Raw genomic sequence first — 15,768 nt, forward strand, 5'->3', positions numbered from 1 at the left:
TGGCGACCGGGGAAGGCGAGCTTCCCGACGGTGGCGGCGACCAGGGAGGGGATGCTTCGCGGCGGCATCGGCGTCACAACCGGCCCCTCTCTCTCCTCTCCATTTCTTGAACTCTCTTCTTCTCCACTGAATTATTGGGGCATTTTAGTCATTTTGCGAGCCAGTTGGATGCAAAAGTACTCCATAGTAGCATTATGTTAAGAAATGGAGCTAGTGGGTGGAATTTTTATAACTATCGGGTGACATTTTGTTAAAGCCCTGCCTATTGAGTGGTATATAGTTAAATTTCTCCTTGTGAAAGAGACAGGCCAGTAGAGAATCAGACCGTAGAGAAACCTGCAAGTGTTTCTTTCTGCAGTGCTGCTAGCTATTGGTTATTCATTATCCATCCTATACCCATGTTATTTGGATATTGCATAGGTAAAGAATAATTAACGATTTAAATTTTGGATATAGGGAGTGTGGTACCTATTTTACCTACTTTGGGATAGGTATTTAGTATATATAAACTTGGATCTAAAATTTCTAAACTTCAGTTCGCACTGAAAATTTATTAAATTTTACTAAAATTTGGTAGGATAATTTATTACGTAGAAAAATAACTTTGTATAAACTTTGATCCATTTTTACATGTAGGATTCAATCTATTTCAAAATGGATAATTGTAAAATCATGTATGGGTTACCACCCAATACCCTCTACAGTGTCTGTCCGTCGTGGGCGGAACTGCCCAAGTGCCCATGGGGCAGGGTTGAGGCGATGCAGGCAACACTCTTAGCCGCGTTCGTCCAGACCTGCTAGTTATCTTATCTGTCACATTTTCCGCTTGCACGTTTTTCGAACTATTAAACGGTATATTTTTTATAAAATTTTTTTAAAGAAAAGTTGTTTTAAAAAATTATATTAATCTATTTTATATTTTTTAATAATTAATAATTAATTAATCATGTACTAATCTGTTACTACGTTTTCCATGCCGGTAAGTTAGCTTACCAGCATTCTCAACGAACGCGGCCTAACTCCCTCTCATCTTGGCCTCTCTTTTTGGTTGAGCAAATCCCAAAACTGGAAGAATGGGATGCTGAACGGCAGAGAACACCTCTGGGCAGCGATCACCTGATCGGATCAAGCTGATCCTGATACTGATGCCACGCCGCTGGATCCTCCAAGCACGAGTCCCAACTCTCTGATGGCTGAAGTCTACTTATGATGTCCGACAAGTGCCGGTTGCCGTAGGCCCACAACCCATCGGCCACCGGCGCCCGTGGCTGTGCAGTGGACGTCAAGCTATAAATCTTTACTTTCTATAAACATAATGTCATTCTCTCTTCTTAATTTTTTAACCTTAAAATGATACATTAAGGGTGTAAATTAAACCACATCATCTTAATTACTTTTAACCTTAGTATGACACATTAAGGATGTAAATTACATCTCTTCATATCATCTCATTTATATTTAACCTTTGCATAATTCATCAAGAGTGTAAATTGCATCTCTTCTCCCAAAAGGCACACCATACAACCTAGCTATTTATTACCTATGGATAATTGATAAAGGCACAGAAATATATAAACCCGTGAAAAAAATCGTATAGTAGGTAAGAAAATTTTTTAGAATTCATATTTACTATATTAAATTACAATTTTCCTGTAGCAACTCGCATGGTATCCATCTAGTATAATTAAGACTGATGCGCGCAATAGAATGTCCGATAAATAGCTAAATTAATGACTTGATGTTGTGCTATATTAAGGAGGACATTTTTAGAGGACTTGATTTTGAAAAGATTTCAAGCCATGGGCGATCGGAGAATAGGTTTGCAAAAGTCTTCTAGAGTATGTAAAAAATGTAAAGTGATTTATTTGCTGTATGTCTTCTCATGTATTAACCAATTTTTAAAATATTTAACTAGTTGACCGTTAAATTGACCTTTTTTTTTTCAAAAAAGCAACTTTTGCTAGCATTTTAGCATATGATGAATTATAGATAGATAAATATATGTATTTTTTAGTGCATGATGAATTATACTTACATGATTATAGTGTTACTAGCCAAATGTTTGTGCTTTGCAAAAGATAAAAACATATTATGTTTGTGACCATCTTTTTATATAGGAAATATCAATATTAATTTGATTTTATATAGATATCCATATAGATTTGATTGATTTTTAATATTACAAAGTTAAAGGAGTAGATTGTAAAAATGTAATGAGAGTAGGTGCACCACCACTAGAGGATGTACGAATTAGGTTAGTTTGTCCTAATGGAGTCTGTCCCATCTATATTTTATTTCTTATCTATATTTTATTTCTTGTTTGGTCACCCTCAGCAGCTTGGAGCGGATATTTCTCGGATAATTTGAATACGAATACGAATACGGATAATTTTCTACGGATACAAATACGAATACAGTATGGCAGTTTCCGACGGATACGGATATTCCGACGGATATCTGAAGATTGTAATGAGCGGATATCCGCGAACACCTGAAACCAGTTCAGCCCACTTAATTCCAGGTCTGACCCATGAATCAATTTACTAAAAATTGCTTTTGTGCTATTGGACTATCAGTATTTGTTGAACTCATTATATGCTATGTGGTGGACTTATGTCACTTATATGTTACCCGTGAAACTAAATGTAACGTGTTAAATCTATGATGATGCCTAAAATAACAGCTATCTCGATTAAGTTAGCTATATATGTGTGCTATTTGTCTCTACGAACGGTTTGAGTGGTTTATATGCTTCGAGAAATATTTGTTTTCGTATTCATGTTTGGCTACATCCGATCCTTATTCGTATTCGAGATAATTCGTATTTGTTTCCGTATCCGAGATGTTCGTATCCGTTTCCATATCCGCCTAAAAATATAAAAACAAATACGGTACATGTAGTATCCGTCCATATTCGCTCCGTTTTTAGGCTTAATGTCACAGTTTACAAAAACATACCTTTTAACTATGATTTTCTACTGTAATATATAAAAAGAAAATAAATATTTACTTCTATTGAACGGCATGTTGAGAGTCATCTATATATATTCCTAATGTGTTCACATCAATAGTTAAAATGTAAAAGGTTTATCTTAATCTGATCCAAAAGAACCAATATGATAGTAATTATGTAACTATAATAGTTTATAGCAAATGATCTAGATAATACCATAGTACAGTAGAAGAAAGTTTTCATCCACCGTAATAATTTGGTGAAAAATGTTAATAATAACATGACCAGTGAATGCGGGTCCAATTTTCAGGTCGGCCTTTTCGACAACAACATATTTCAGGCCCAATTCATATGTATTTCCGGCCCAATAATACTGATAATAACTTTATAGAAGGCCTTATCATACAAAACTTTAATTAGTTTGGCCCAAGAGGCCGAAATATACAGTTTAAGCCCTTGACAACAAATTGCGCATGTTACTTAATAATTGCTAATTTTATTCTGGAGTTATTTGTATAATAAAGTTCTACTCGAAAGCTTAACGATTATTCGAATGTGAACATATATTTCCTTATGTGAAAATAAGAACAAAATAATTACAGCATAGAAAGTTAAACAATTATCTAGATATTAAAATGCTTTACTTAATATTTCTCCCTTAATTTACAAAAGAATATAATTTTGCAATTCATGACATGATCGCAAGTTAATTTAATCATAATAATTATTTAAAATATAAGTTAGCTAGAGAACGCCAGAATAATAAAGACAACTTTTCAATAAAAGTAACTCTTATAATGTTACAGCGTACCTGCGTAACTTTTTTCATTTAAAACTGTTAGCTGGGACGTACCATCAACAGTTGTAACCGCATGACTGACCATGGCCTAGCATTTACCATGTGGGAACCTGGTTGAAGAAAATTAATGCTGATCAATGTAAGAAGAATATAAGTACATAATGGATTGGAACAATGGACAAATGAGGGCCCGTTTAGTTACCCAAATTTTCTAAAAACATCATATCAACTTTTTTACGTCTAAATAGAGCATTAAACATTGATGAAAAAAACCAATTACATGGTTGGGGAAAATCGCGTGACGAATCTTTTGAGCCTAATTAGTATATGATTAACCATAAGTGCTACAGTGCCTATATGTACTAATAATGGATTAATTAGGCTCAAAAGATTTGACTCGTGGTTTCCAGGTGAGTTATAAAATTTGTTTTTTTATTGGTGTCTGAAAACTCCTCCCGATATTCGGTCAAACATCCAACATGACACACCTATTTTTTTTTCGCCGGCTAAACAGGACCTGAGCTATTTGTGTGGTTTTGGATGCACTAATGCCTCAGGTGACATGAATATGTTACCTGATGCACTAATGCCTGAGGACCTGATGCAAAGATATACATAAAGATATGTTGGGTGAGTAACGGATTATGAACTGTTTCTGTTCTGTCTCTCGACTGTCTTTAAGATGCAACATGTAAGAATGACGCCCTTATGTTTTCACTTCTCTCATTATGTTTATTAGCTGAAATTTAATTTTTTGACCATCAATTTAGAGTTGATTTTATATTTTTTTTCTAAATATGTCAAATAATCACCCCGTGAATAATAATTTACGTTATTACTTCTTGTGGAAAGATGGAGAAGGCCTGGAAAACGTCCTTGCAAATGCTAGTTGCTCTTAATCATGCATATATGCATCGGTTGTGCGATGTGAACATTTGGAAATTTGGTTTTACATGCATGCATTCTATTAAGATGTGATTAAATACAGAGGATTTATAAAATTTCAATTGCACATATTGCGAGGGTAAGTTTAATTTGAGTAAATTTGAATAGGCTAACTGTGTGAAGCAGGGAAATTTAATTTGACGCTATCAATACTTGGGAGTGGATTGCTAGCTTGTACACACTATGAAATCTGTAGCCATTTATAGTTGGCCAAACAGGGCGTCCAGGGAGCTAGGGACGGCACGGCACTAGCATGACACGGCTAGGCATGACACTACTTGACATAGGAAGATATCCATGTCGTGCCTGCAATTGTCGTTGGTCGAGATGGAGGCCCAAGCACGACACTAAGTCAGGCTCATGCCCTCACTAGTCTTGAAAATTACAGATGCACAAAATAGATAAAAGCATATAACAAATCAATATATGATATATTGGATTTTTCACATAATCGAACATATTATAGATCAGATTGAAATACTTAGCATTGGATTTTCATATAATCATGAAACACAACTGTTGACGATTGATGTCGGCAATAAACTTATAGGGTGGCTATTTGGCTCGGAACTTGATGGTTAGGACGAAGAAGAAGACGATTTATCTAGGTTCAGGCTCTCGGCTTGGCGAGATAATATCCTAATCCTTCTTGGCGATTGTATTGGATATATATTATCGTGTCCCCCTTGCAGTGTATCCCGTACTCGTATATATACTGAGTGTTAGGATTTACAGATATGATAGAGTCCTAATATGATAAGATTATGATCTATCCTAATTCGGTTACAACTCGGATCCAGTATGTGTGGCATGCAATCCGATAATTACCAAACTCCGGTTGTTACCATACAAGTATAATCTCTTTCCTATTCGGCACCCCTATGACTGTATGTATTCATATAGTCTACGGATACCCATAGTATAAGTATCACACAACAACACTTAGCTGCATACCTTACTTGCCTATCACCCTCCTTTTGATAGAGCTTCTCAAAATCATCCCATTGTTGACGTCAAAAATGATCTGACGTGTCACACATGAAGGCTTGGGAGTCAATCTTAGAGAGCTCCAGTGCAGGACCTAAATTCTTAGAATGCGCGAGCATGCCAGTCAGTTTGATCCTGCAACTACCAAGATAAATAGTAAAACAAACTGATCGGCTATCGAGCAGATAGGTAACCAAAAATCTAGCCGATCAGATGTTGATGCTGTGACGGTTGGCCGATAGGATAAACGATCGGTTGTAAAAGCTTAGATTGGCCAGAAACTTGATATAAATAAAATAAAATAAAATATTAGACCAACGTGATCCGCCAAGTTACTTATTAATCTTAGCCGATCGGACGAGCCCCTATAACCAGATCGAACTAGACATACAGAGATTGGACTTAACCAAGACAGTATGCAGTCGAGCACGATATGATTATTGGAAACATGAAATCGATAAGTCTAATAAATAAACCGACGAATTACTTGGAATAAACAATGAATCATATGTTACGATCGGCTAAAACCAATTTGCATGTAATTCTCATAAGCCGATGCAACATAAATAGCTGCCGATCTAACTAAATCAAGCCGATTGGTATAAAAACGATGCAATAAGGCAATCCGGCTGCTCTATTGATGTAAATATGATAAGCATATAGATCAGCACAAATCATCAGCTATAGACGGCGGACAAACAAACAAGATCTATAAAATACCTAGCCCAGATTGCTAATAATAATCATAGAAGATCGGACCCAACCGAGACAGTTCAAGGTTAAACCTATCAATGTCAGGATAGGTACTAAACAGATCTAGATTGCTATCAAATCAATGAGCCAATGACTGGTAACATATCAGCTGGTACTCCAATAAAACAATGAACAAAATACGTCGATCTGATATAAACCATTTGACAAACGCAATCTACTAAATCAGATCTAACCGAGACAGTAATAGAGTGAATATGTCAAATAGCGAATATCAAACCAACATAGATCGCCAAAAGTGGTCGACCAGATTAACTCAAAACACGAAAGTGATCTAAGTTGAAACTGATACGATAACTAGCAATCGCGCAACTAGATTAGAATATCAGATCAAACCGAGACAGTTCTAATTAGCCGAACAATTACCGTGGCCCAGCGGAACGTAGGACTTACCACTCCATCGGAGATCGAAACGATGCAGCCCCACGTCAGGTGCCAAGTTCTGCCGGAGTTGAAACCTCGAAAGAGGGTGGCGATACGCCGAAAGTATTTGATCTAATTGATGTGTAGATGAACAACATTGACCCCGAACATACATATTTATACCCTCGGGTTGAGGCTAGGTCGTGTTGGACACGACATACAACTCCTAATAGATAAAAAGAAATAACAAACTCCTACTTAGATTCTCTCTAACACACAAGTCCCAATTGGACTCTAACTCACTTAGAGATAAAATAAAAATCCTAACTAACTCTAATTAATAGATAAATTTGCGCCGCCAAGCCCTGGGTCTTTACGATTCCTTCTCGAATTCGGCTTCTTGTGGATAAGATTTTCTATCGGCAATTGCACCTTTCCTTATCCGAATCCAATACGGAAATTTACTAAATTTTGGTGTTAACAACCACACAACAAAGTTACTAGCACGAATGTGTGGTGCGCTGTTCGCGTCCCTAGCACCATCACCGGAAAGCTGCGGCGGCAGGTGGATAATCGTTGACAAGGATAGGACCCTTAGGGTTGATCTCGAAGATGGCCGCAATGTCCTCGTACATGTCATCATTGTCCTCCTCATTCATGCCAACCTGGCACTCCTGCTCGTCCGACATTAGCACCGGCCTTCACTGGCGTCCTAGTTCTTTGACGACTTCAAAGATAGAAGCAAAGAGTTAGGGTTAGAGTTTCTTACCGTTGCAACCAGAGCACCAGAATCACTGACTATGTCCAAGATGCACGGATCTACCTCTGGCCCTCTGGTTCCTTAGCGGATCGAGTATATATGTCTAAAAATACAGAGGTAGAAATCAGGAGTCTTGCACTAGATCCGAAGCACCAGAGTGACCAACATCCAGCTCCGACGAGGTCGACCATAGCGAACATGGAGATGACGAGGTGGATGACATGGTAAGGACGATGCTACATCATTGGTGAGAGATGGAGATAAGTTGTTTAGCTGGTCGTTTCGTGTGGCTGTGCTGATCAGCGACGACTCAAGAAGCCAACAGAGCTTGAGAAGAGGAAAGAACAGAGACAGTGAGCGAGAGAGAGAAAGAGAGGAGCGAGAACGATGACGCGATGGTCCAAATTAAATATGTTAGGGTTCAGGAGGCATTGTGTCGCGTCACTTTATATACTCCCCAATAGCTACATCTAACTATCAGAAGCACGTCAGGGGTGGGATCCAACGGCTCCAACACCAGCAGGATGTGCCCCAAGTGTGCCGGCCCATAAAACCATGAAGTGCCCGGGCTAGTACTGTGGACCGAATTTAAGGCCCGAGCACGACCCGCTGGCGTGCTGTACCATGCATGGGAACGGTTTGGTGGTGGGCCAAGCCATGCTAGTGTCGTGCTTACACGTGTCGTGCCAGTGCCGGTCCACCGGGCCAAGCCCATCTGGCTAACTATATATCCATTCAGATGAAATTCAATGGTTAATTTATTCTTGGTAACAGGGCTACATACCACCACAGCGAATGGAGACAATTATATACAATTTATTGATGCTATTTATCCATCTCCGTAGATAGCATTCGTAGCAGTGGGAAGTATTCGATCAACCTAGGACATATCTGATTCTGTTGCCGAAGTAGCCTAGCTCGACAAGAGCAAGCCTGTTCTCCGCCTGCTAGCTATACTTGCCATGTTTCGTATGTTTGGTAATTGGGCTTTTTTATCATTTATAAGAAATACCTCGAGGTATCAAGTACAAATTTAAGATACAATATATATTAGGATATCATACTTTTTTGAGTTACTTTTTTTAAGATGGTAAAAAAAAAGCTCTGGATAATTTGGTTGGCATGTGTCATTAATCACGCGTAAATAGATCTTTTGCGATCGAAGGAGAGCCAATTTGGGTCGCCCTCGCCGGCGAGACTTTGCTGGCCCCGTTAGGCTAGCTAACTTACCATAAAAACAAACTAGTTAACTTTTGCAGTTCCAAACAATGAGCCTAGCCTAGATTAGGATCCAAACGTTAACTTGCCCTAGATTCCAGAGTGGCAGGCGCGCATCTGTGTGCTAGCTGCTAGTAGATGTAAAATACAGTAATAAACTTAAACAAATCTTGTTGTAAACGGGATTATCCTGGAGCGCACATGACGCTGACTGCACATCGTCCCATGCCATCTCTTTTATGCTCCCTACGTAATTGAGGTTACGAAGTAATTAACTTTACTTTTAGTCGATTATTCGTTTTATTTAAAAATAATATAAATATATAAGACTTTAATTTTTAAGTAAAATACATTTAGTAATAAATTTAACCGCATCGAAATAAATAATATATACATAAGTTTTCTAAATAAGACAAATGGTTAAACGCGTCATGAAAATCAAATCATCTATTATATTAAAATAAAACTCGTTGTCCAACTCAACATGATAGCAAGCTAATAATATAGCCAGCACGCTGATATAAGACTCTTTGCAGTTTTGTCTTAGCACACTCATAATTGTAAACTCATTTATCTTTTACAGAGTTTTTTTGTTATTATAGCCAGCACGCTGATATAAGACTCTTTGCAGTTTTGTCTTAGCACACTCATAATTGTAAACTCACTTCTCTTTTACAGAGTTTTTTTTGTTATTATGTCCGAGCCAGCTGTAAGCTTTCTGTCCGCTTATTCTCTTTCTGCTTTTATCTCTTCTTCACTTTAGCATTTAGCCCGACTAATGGTACGCTATTATACTGGCTCCGATTGCATCCTTCCGCGCGCGCAGACGCATGCACGTTGTTCTCCCCGAAAGATTCCACCGCAGCAGCCTTTACGGCCATATACCTATTCCACAGCCTCACTCTCGCCGGCCGCGAGTCGCTACCGTACCAGCGCGGGCGTTGACAATGGCAGAGCAGCCGCAGCAGCAGCCGGAGATGGCGGCGCAGCAGTGGGAGGGCGCGGCGGAGGCGCGTCTGCCGTCGACCGCGGCCGCCGCGGCGTGGCCGCACGTCGCGAGCTTCTGCGCGCTGCACCGGTACCTCCCTGGCATCGACGTCTGCGAGCGCGTCGCCGGGGACGACGGCGTCCCGGGCTGCGTACGCTACGTCGCCTCCCGCCCGGCGCCGCCGCCTGCGGAGGAGGGGGACGGCCAGCAGGCAGCCGCCGGAGTCGAGACGTGGGCGAGGGAGGAGCTGCTCGAGATGGACGGCGCCCGGCGCCGCCTCGTCTATTCCGTCGTCGGCAGCAACTTGGGGTTCGGCCGCTACGTCGCCACCATGACGGTCGTCGACGACGACGAGGGTGTCAACACGCCGGCGCCGGAGACGGTGCCGGCAGCTGCTGCTGGGTGCAAGCTCGTGTGGTCGTTCGAGTGCGAGCCCGTGCAGGGGTGGACCAGGGACGGCCTCCTCGGCTACCTCGAGACCTCCGTCAAGGGCATGGCCGAGCGGATCGAGGAGGCCGCCGCCACCGCCGCGGCTGCCATTGCTGTACAAGACGCCCCCGCAGCTTGCAGCTAGAATCATTAAGTAAAATTACTTCCTCGATCGGAATTTAATAGATTACCTTATTTACTTTTAAACATACGTTTGCACGTTTATTTTATTGCAAAAATAAGAATTTGTAAGTTATCATTTATTTTGTTTCGATATGGTTTATAATTAAAGATACTTAAAATATGATTTATATTTTTTATGTTTTTTATAAATTTATTCAATAAGATGAATGATTATGTCTAGTAATTAAGGTTGACATTTATTAAAATTTTTGTTAGAGTAAATGAGTAATTTTCTTTCTAGTTAATTACATTTTTTTAAACACAATATAAACTCAATGCTCATAACGCTCCCACCCTCGCCCCTGTTGATGTAAGCATGTACACCTTGTCATTATGAACACCTATATAGACGACCGGCTAAGTCTTGAGATTGACAAAATAACCTAGCATCTTGCTAGATACATCACCTACAACTAACCTAGTTTGTTATGTTTTATTAAAAAAGTAACTTGTTAAGTTAATCCAGCTATCCAAGTCACACTTAAAAGACTTTTTAATTCATCATGTAAAACGTCATATTTACAGCGGAGCAAGTAGCGAAGTACAGTGGCAAAATATTTTCCAGATTCAAGATTTTCTTCAGCATGCTGACATAGTACATTTCGTCGTGCTTACCTTGATCGCGTTTGGTCGATCCAAATCGTCCACACGATTATTGTATGGTTGCAAATGGAGGTTGAAATCGAATATCGATTTATTCCCTCTTGTGATGTGTGGCCATGTTACGCGGTAGGCTGTGTGCATATGTTCCATCGAGATGAGAATCCAAAACTTGGAATCGACAGATCAAAATAGATGTCTTCACGTACGATTAAAGGTGACAAGTACTTATGCTTTTCTCGAAGAATCCTAAGCTTGTTAGTGGCTTTTATTTGTTAATTTCCCCACTATCACGGTCCTTATTATCTCTGAAGGCTCAAAATCCTCATCTATAATGGGCCATATAGACATTGACTTTTGGTCCTACCATTAGTACAGAACCTTCCATCTGTAACGGCCTCTAACGTGCCTAGAATAGTAGGGCAAAAAAACATTCGATTGAGATATGGTCATACAGATATGTTAGATGAGCATAAAACTCAGGCCCGTCACGGATGACACATATCAGTGACGTGCAGTAGTTTAGACCCGATTGAGATAACATTACATATCTCAATTGGGCATCAAGTTAGCGTCCGTCACAGATGACTCTCATCTTTGACGAGCCTTGATTATAGCTCGTCATGAATGACTCTTATCTCTTACGGACCTAGATTATAGCCTGTCACAGATGACTATCTGACGGGCCTAAATTATTTTTAAATATGACAACTTTAAACAATATTTTTAAATACTAAATGATTTTAACTAGAAAAATTATCTACAACAAATTTGTATAACTTACAAAGATTCACAACTTTTATTTTGGCCATTTTTCTATATAAATTTTTTAAACAGTTTGAATTTGAATTTGAAAATATGACAACTTCAAACAATATATTCAAATACTAAATGATTTCAACTAAAAAAAGTCATCGACAACAAAGTTGTATAATTTATCAACATCTATAACTTTTATGTTTATCATTTCTTCATCTGACAAATTGTTAGTAACATTGTTCATAAAATTTTTGTATTTGTGTTATGCTTTATAAAACAGATGAGAGGTATATGAATTTTGCAAACAATGTTACTATCACTTTGTTGGATAAAGAAATGACCAAAATAAAAGTTACAGATCTTGATGAGTTATACATCTTTGTTGTTGATGATTTTTTTAGTTGAAATCATTTAGTATTTCAAAATGTTGTTTGAAGTTACCATATTTTCAAATTTAAATTCAAACTATACAAAAAATATTGTATAGAAAAATGAACAAAATAAAAGTTATAGATATTGATGAGTCATACAAATTTGTTGTTGATGAGTTTTTCAGTTGAAATTATTCAGTATTTAAAAATATTGTTTGGAGTTATCATATTTTAAAATTTAAATTCAAATTGTTCAAAAAATGTTATATAGCAAAAAGACCAAAGTGAAAGTTATAGATTATGATGAGTTATACAACCTTATTATTGACAATTTTTCCATTTGGGGATGCTAGGGTCTGACATCGTTAATAGGATTAATACAATACTTATACCAATAAATTTCATTTTCTTTTTCGGAAGCCAATCTCCAAAGAACTATAAGGTTAAGTGTGCATGACCTAGACCAATTTAGCTCCAAAGAACTATAAGATTAAGTGTGCATAGCCTAGAGCAATCTCGGGATTGGTGACCTACTGGAAAGACATACGACTGAGGGCAAAGACCTATGGCTAACAAAAAAGAAACAAAATTATTTTTTTTTGGATTATACTGGGCTATAATCTAAACCCGTCAGAGACAAGAGTCATCCGTGATGGGCTTTTGTGTTGGCTCGATTGAGATGTGTCATATGTGATGGCCGGATGCCCGATTGAGATATTTTCTCACATCACTGACTTTTACTCAGTGACAGGTAGATGATGCTTTAAGCTCGTTAGAGATAACTGATCCCGTTCAGTGTACAGACATTATAGACTTTTGGTCATTGATGTGGAGGGTCGTATATATGTAACTGCTCGCCAGTCTTTACAAATATACTCATATGTAATAGCTCTTCGTCCCAAGTCATTACACATATACCATCTCGAATAACTCCATATCACAAGCCGATATTTATGTGAAAATTCAGTTAAGAAAACAAAAAACAGCAACAACGAGTCAATTGAATTTAACAATATTCAACAGATTTTTAACTTCCATGCCACAACTAGTCTTTAGTTTCATATATTCACTGCACATGCGACCCAACTCATCCATGGTTTCAAATATTCACATTCATCGCCTAAAAATGAACAATTGAATGAACAAGGAGCAATGACACTGGAGTGGTGGTGGCTGCCACACCGTGCTTGCTCCCTGGATCGACCGTGCCTTGCCACCATCGAGGTTGGATCCACGTTCTCTGCTGTCGAGACCAGATTCGTGCCTGCTTGTAAGGCCAATCTCAGTGCTCAGTTAAAACAGTTAACTTGATGAAACGATGTATAAAACAACTACTCACGGTACAAAGTTTTATTGTACCATTTTCAAAGCTAAATAAAGCATTTAATTACTGCTGAAAGTTTGATTGTATGTATAGAGTGTTTGATTGCATGAAACGCTTCAAGCCCCTCAATGCAAGTTTCACTGCGTTACCGACTTGGTAACGGCGTCCAAAGAATTCATGGCTATCAAACTAATTCCCTCTCTCTCCTCAGTTTCATGCAAATATTCTCTTTTGTGCTGATGTGTCACCTAGTTAATGTGCATGACACCTCTATAAAACATCCATTGAGACTGGTCTAAGTGGTAAGGTCAACTCTACCACTCCCCGCGACTACTGAGACCGGATTCATTGGCTTGCGGCGGAGAGCAATGGTGAAGATGGTGGAGAGTGATAGGGAGCAGTGGCCTTGGCGGAGGGGTTTGAGGAAAAATGGAAGTGGCGGCGGTCGAGAGAATGGGGAACGGTGGACTTGATGGTGGGGGTGGGGCTGAGGGAAAACAGTGGTGTCGGCGGTGGAGAGTGTGGGGGGAGCGGTGGTGGCAGTAGTGAGAGGAAACAGCGGCAACGGGAAAGTAGGAGATCCTATCGCTTCTCTCTTGTTGGTATTATATGTTATTTGTAATTGTTCCATTAAACCCGTTATAGATACACAGTCATCTATAACGGCTCATGAGGCCAATCTCAATACCTAGTTTCACTACACGGTTTTCAAAACAGCTAACTCAATAAAATGATGATAAAACAACTACTCACAGTGCAACATTTCATTGTACCATTTTCAAAGCTAAATAAATCATTTAATTACTGCTAAAAGTTTGATTTCATGCAGAGATTGTTTGATTGCATGGAACGCCTCAAGCCCCTCAATGCGAGTTTTACTGCGTTACCGAGGACTTAGGGTGTCCAAACGTTTTATGGCCATGAAATTAATTTCCTCTCTCTCCTCATAGTTTCATGCAAATATTCCCTTTTGTACTGATGTGTCACCTAATTAATATGTATGACGCCTTCATGAAACCCTATTAAGACCGGCATGCGTAGCCGTTACACACAAGTCAATATGTCTTTCCTAGTTTCTTGTCTCTAATAGCCACCAATTTCACTCGTTACAACTATAGTCATCTGTAATGGTTTTCTTTGGCGCGTCACAGATAACTCGTTACAATTTTGAAGATCTAGTTTTTTATAGGATTTAAGTTTAGCAATCAACGAAATTTTGAACCCAGTACTGAACATGACATTATTTTTTAATAGAAAATTATAGTTTGGTCATCTTTTATCACCCAATTTGAACTTTCAAGTACTACTAAACGTATTCTTTACACCTTAGACTATGTAAATTTGTCATTATTGTAGTTTGGATCACCCAGCCAACTCTTCTACACATTTCTAACCTCTATTTCTGCAAAATATATGGATTGCACCCAATTTATGGTAGTCTCATGGTGTACTGGAGCTGATGTGTTTATAGTTGTTTATGTGCATGAAAGAATAGTTTGGGTTGATACAAACCGTAACTATGACAAATTTACTCGTTTCAAAATAAAAAGATATGTTTAAGGTTGATCTAAAGTAAAACTTGTAGTATATAATGTGGCCCAAATTGCATATAATTTACTCTTTTAAAACTTCAAATATGTTGGTTTGTGTGATTGTTCGTTCATAGATGTATTCTGAGCACGTGGTATGATGTTTGTTGAAGTATCTAAAAATATGCTAAGTGGGCTTAACCAAACTATTTAGGTTCCCTATGGTGGAACTAGTCCACCCGGTTTGAATCATAAATTTAACACGGGTGCTTATATTTATAACTATTTATTCTTTCAACAGTGGTGATGAACCTATCCATAGCAAGATGTCTATTGTGTAACATCACAAGTTTTCCTTAAGACAAGAAATTGAATTTCAAAAAAGGAATCAAGAGAAATCAAATTGTTTAGCCAAGAGTCGATAAATCTGTCTAATATGATGGATATAACAAATCTATCAAAAGCATCGTTGTGATCATGGATATATATTGGCTAGATAGAAGATCAGACCTAATCGAGATAGTTCAAACAAATCCGACATGTCTCAAAACACAATGCTAGGAAACATAGAATTGAAATGTCAGGTAGGCAATTATAGCAACCAAACCAGAGCAATCCAAGAGATCAAAACAATGCGGCCATGAACAACACCAATGTATCTGAAATTTAGGGCTTACCCCTTCGCCGGAGATCAAAGCCAATATAGACCTACGCTAGGTGACAAGTTTCGCATTGATATAAAACCCCACAGAGAAGAGGGTGATCATCCACCGAGAGTAGTTCTATTGA

The 15,768-nt window shown here is 38.5% G+C and overlaps 1 protein-coding gene across 1 annotated transcript; it reads left to right on the plus strand.

The window, feature by feature from the left end:
- Positions 1 to 9,588: 9,588 nt before the first annotated feature.
- Positions 9,589 to 10,437, plus strand: LOC121054545 (lachrymatory-factor synthase-like). The gene has a single exon (XM_040524580.1). It carries the CDS (start codon positions 9,627 to 9,629, stop codon positions 10,356 to 10,358), a length of 732 nt encoding a protein of 243 aa, XP_040380514.1. The 5' UTR covers positions 9,589 to 9,626; the 3' UTR covers positions 10,359 to 10,437.
- The last annotated feature ends 5,331 nt before the right edge of the window (positions 10,438 to 15,768 follow it).

The sequence above is a fragment of the Oryza brachyantha genome, chromosome 5 (genome assembly GCF_000231095.2).
Source record: "Oryza brachyantha chromosome 5, ObraRS2, whole genome shotgun sequence".
Taxonomy (NCBI): Eukaryota; Viridiplantae; Streptophyta; class Magnoliopsida; order Poales; family Poaceae; genus Oryza; species Oryza brachyantha.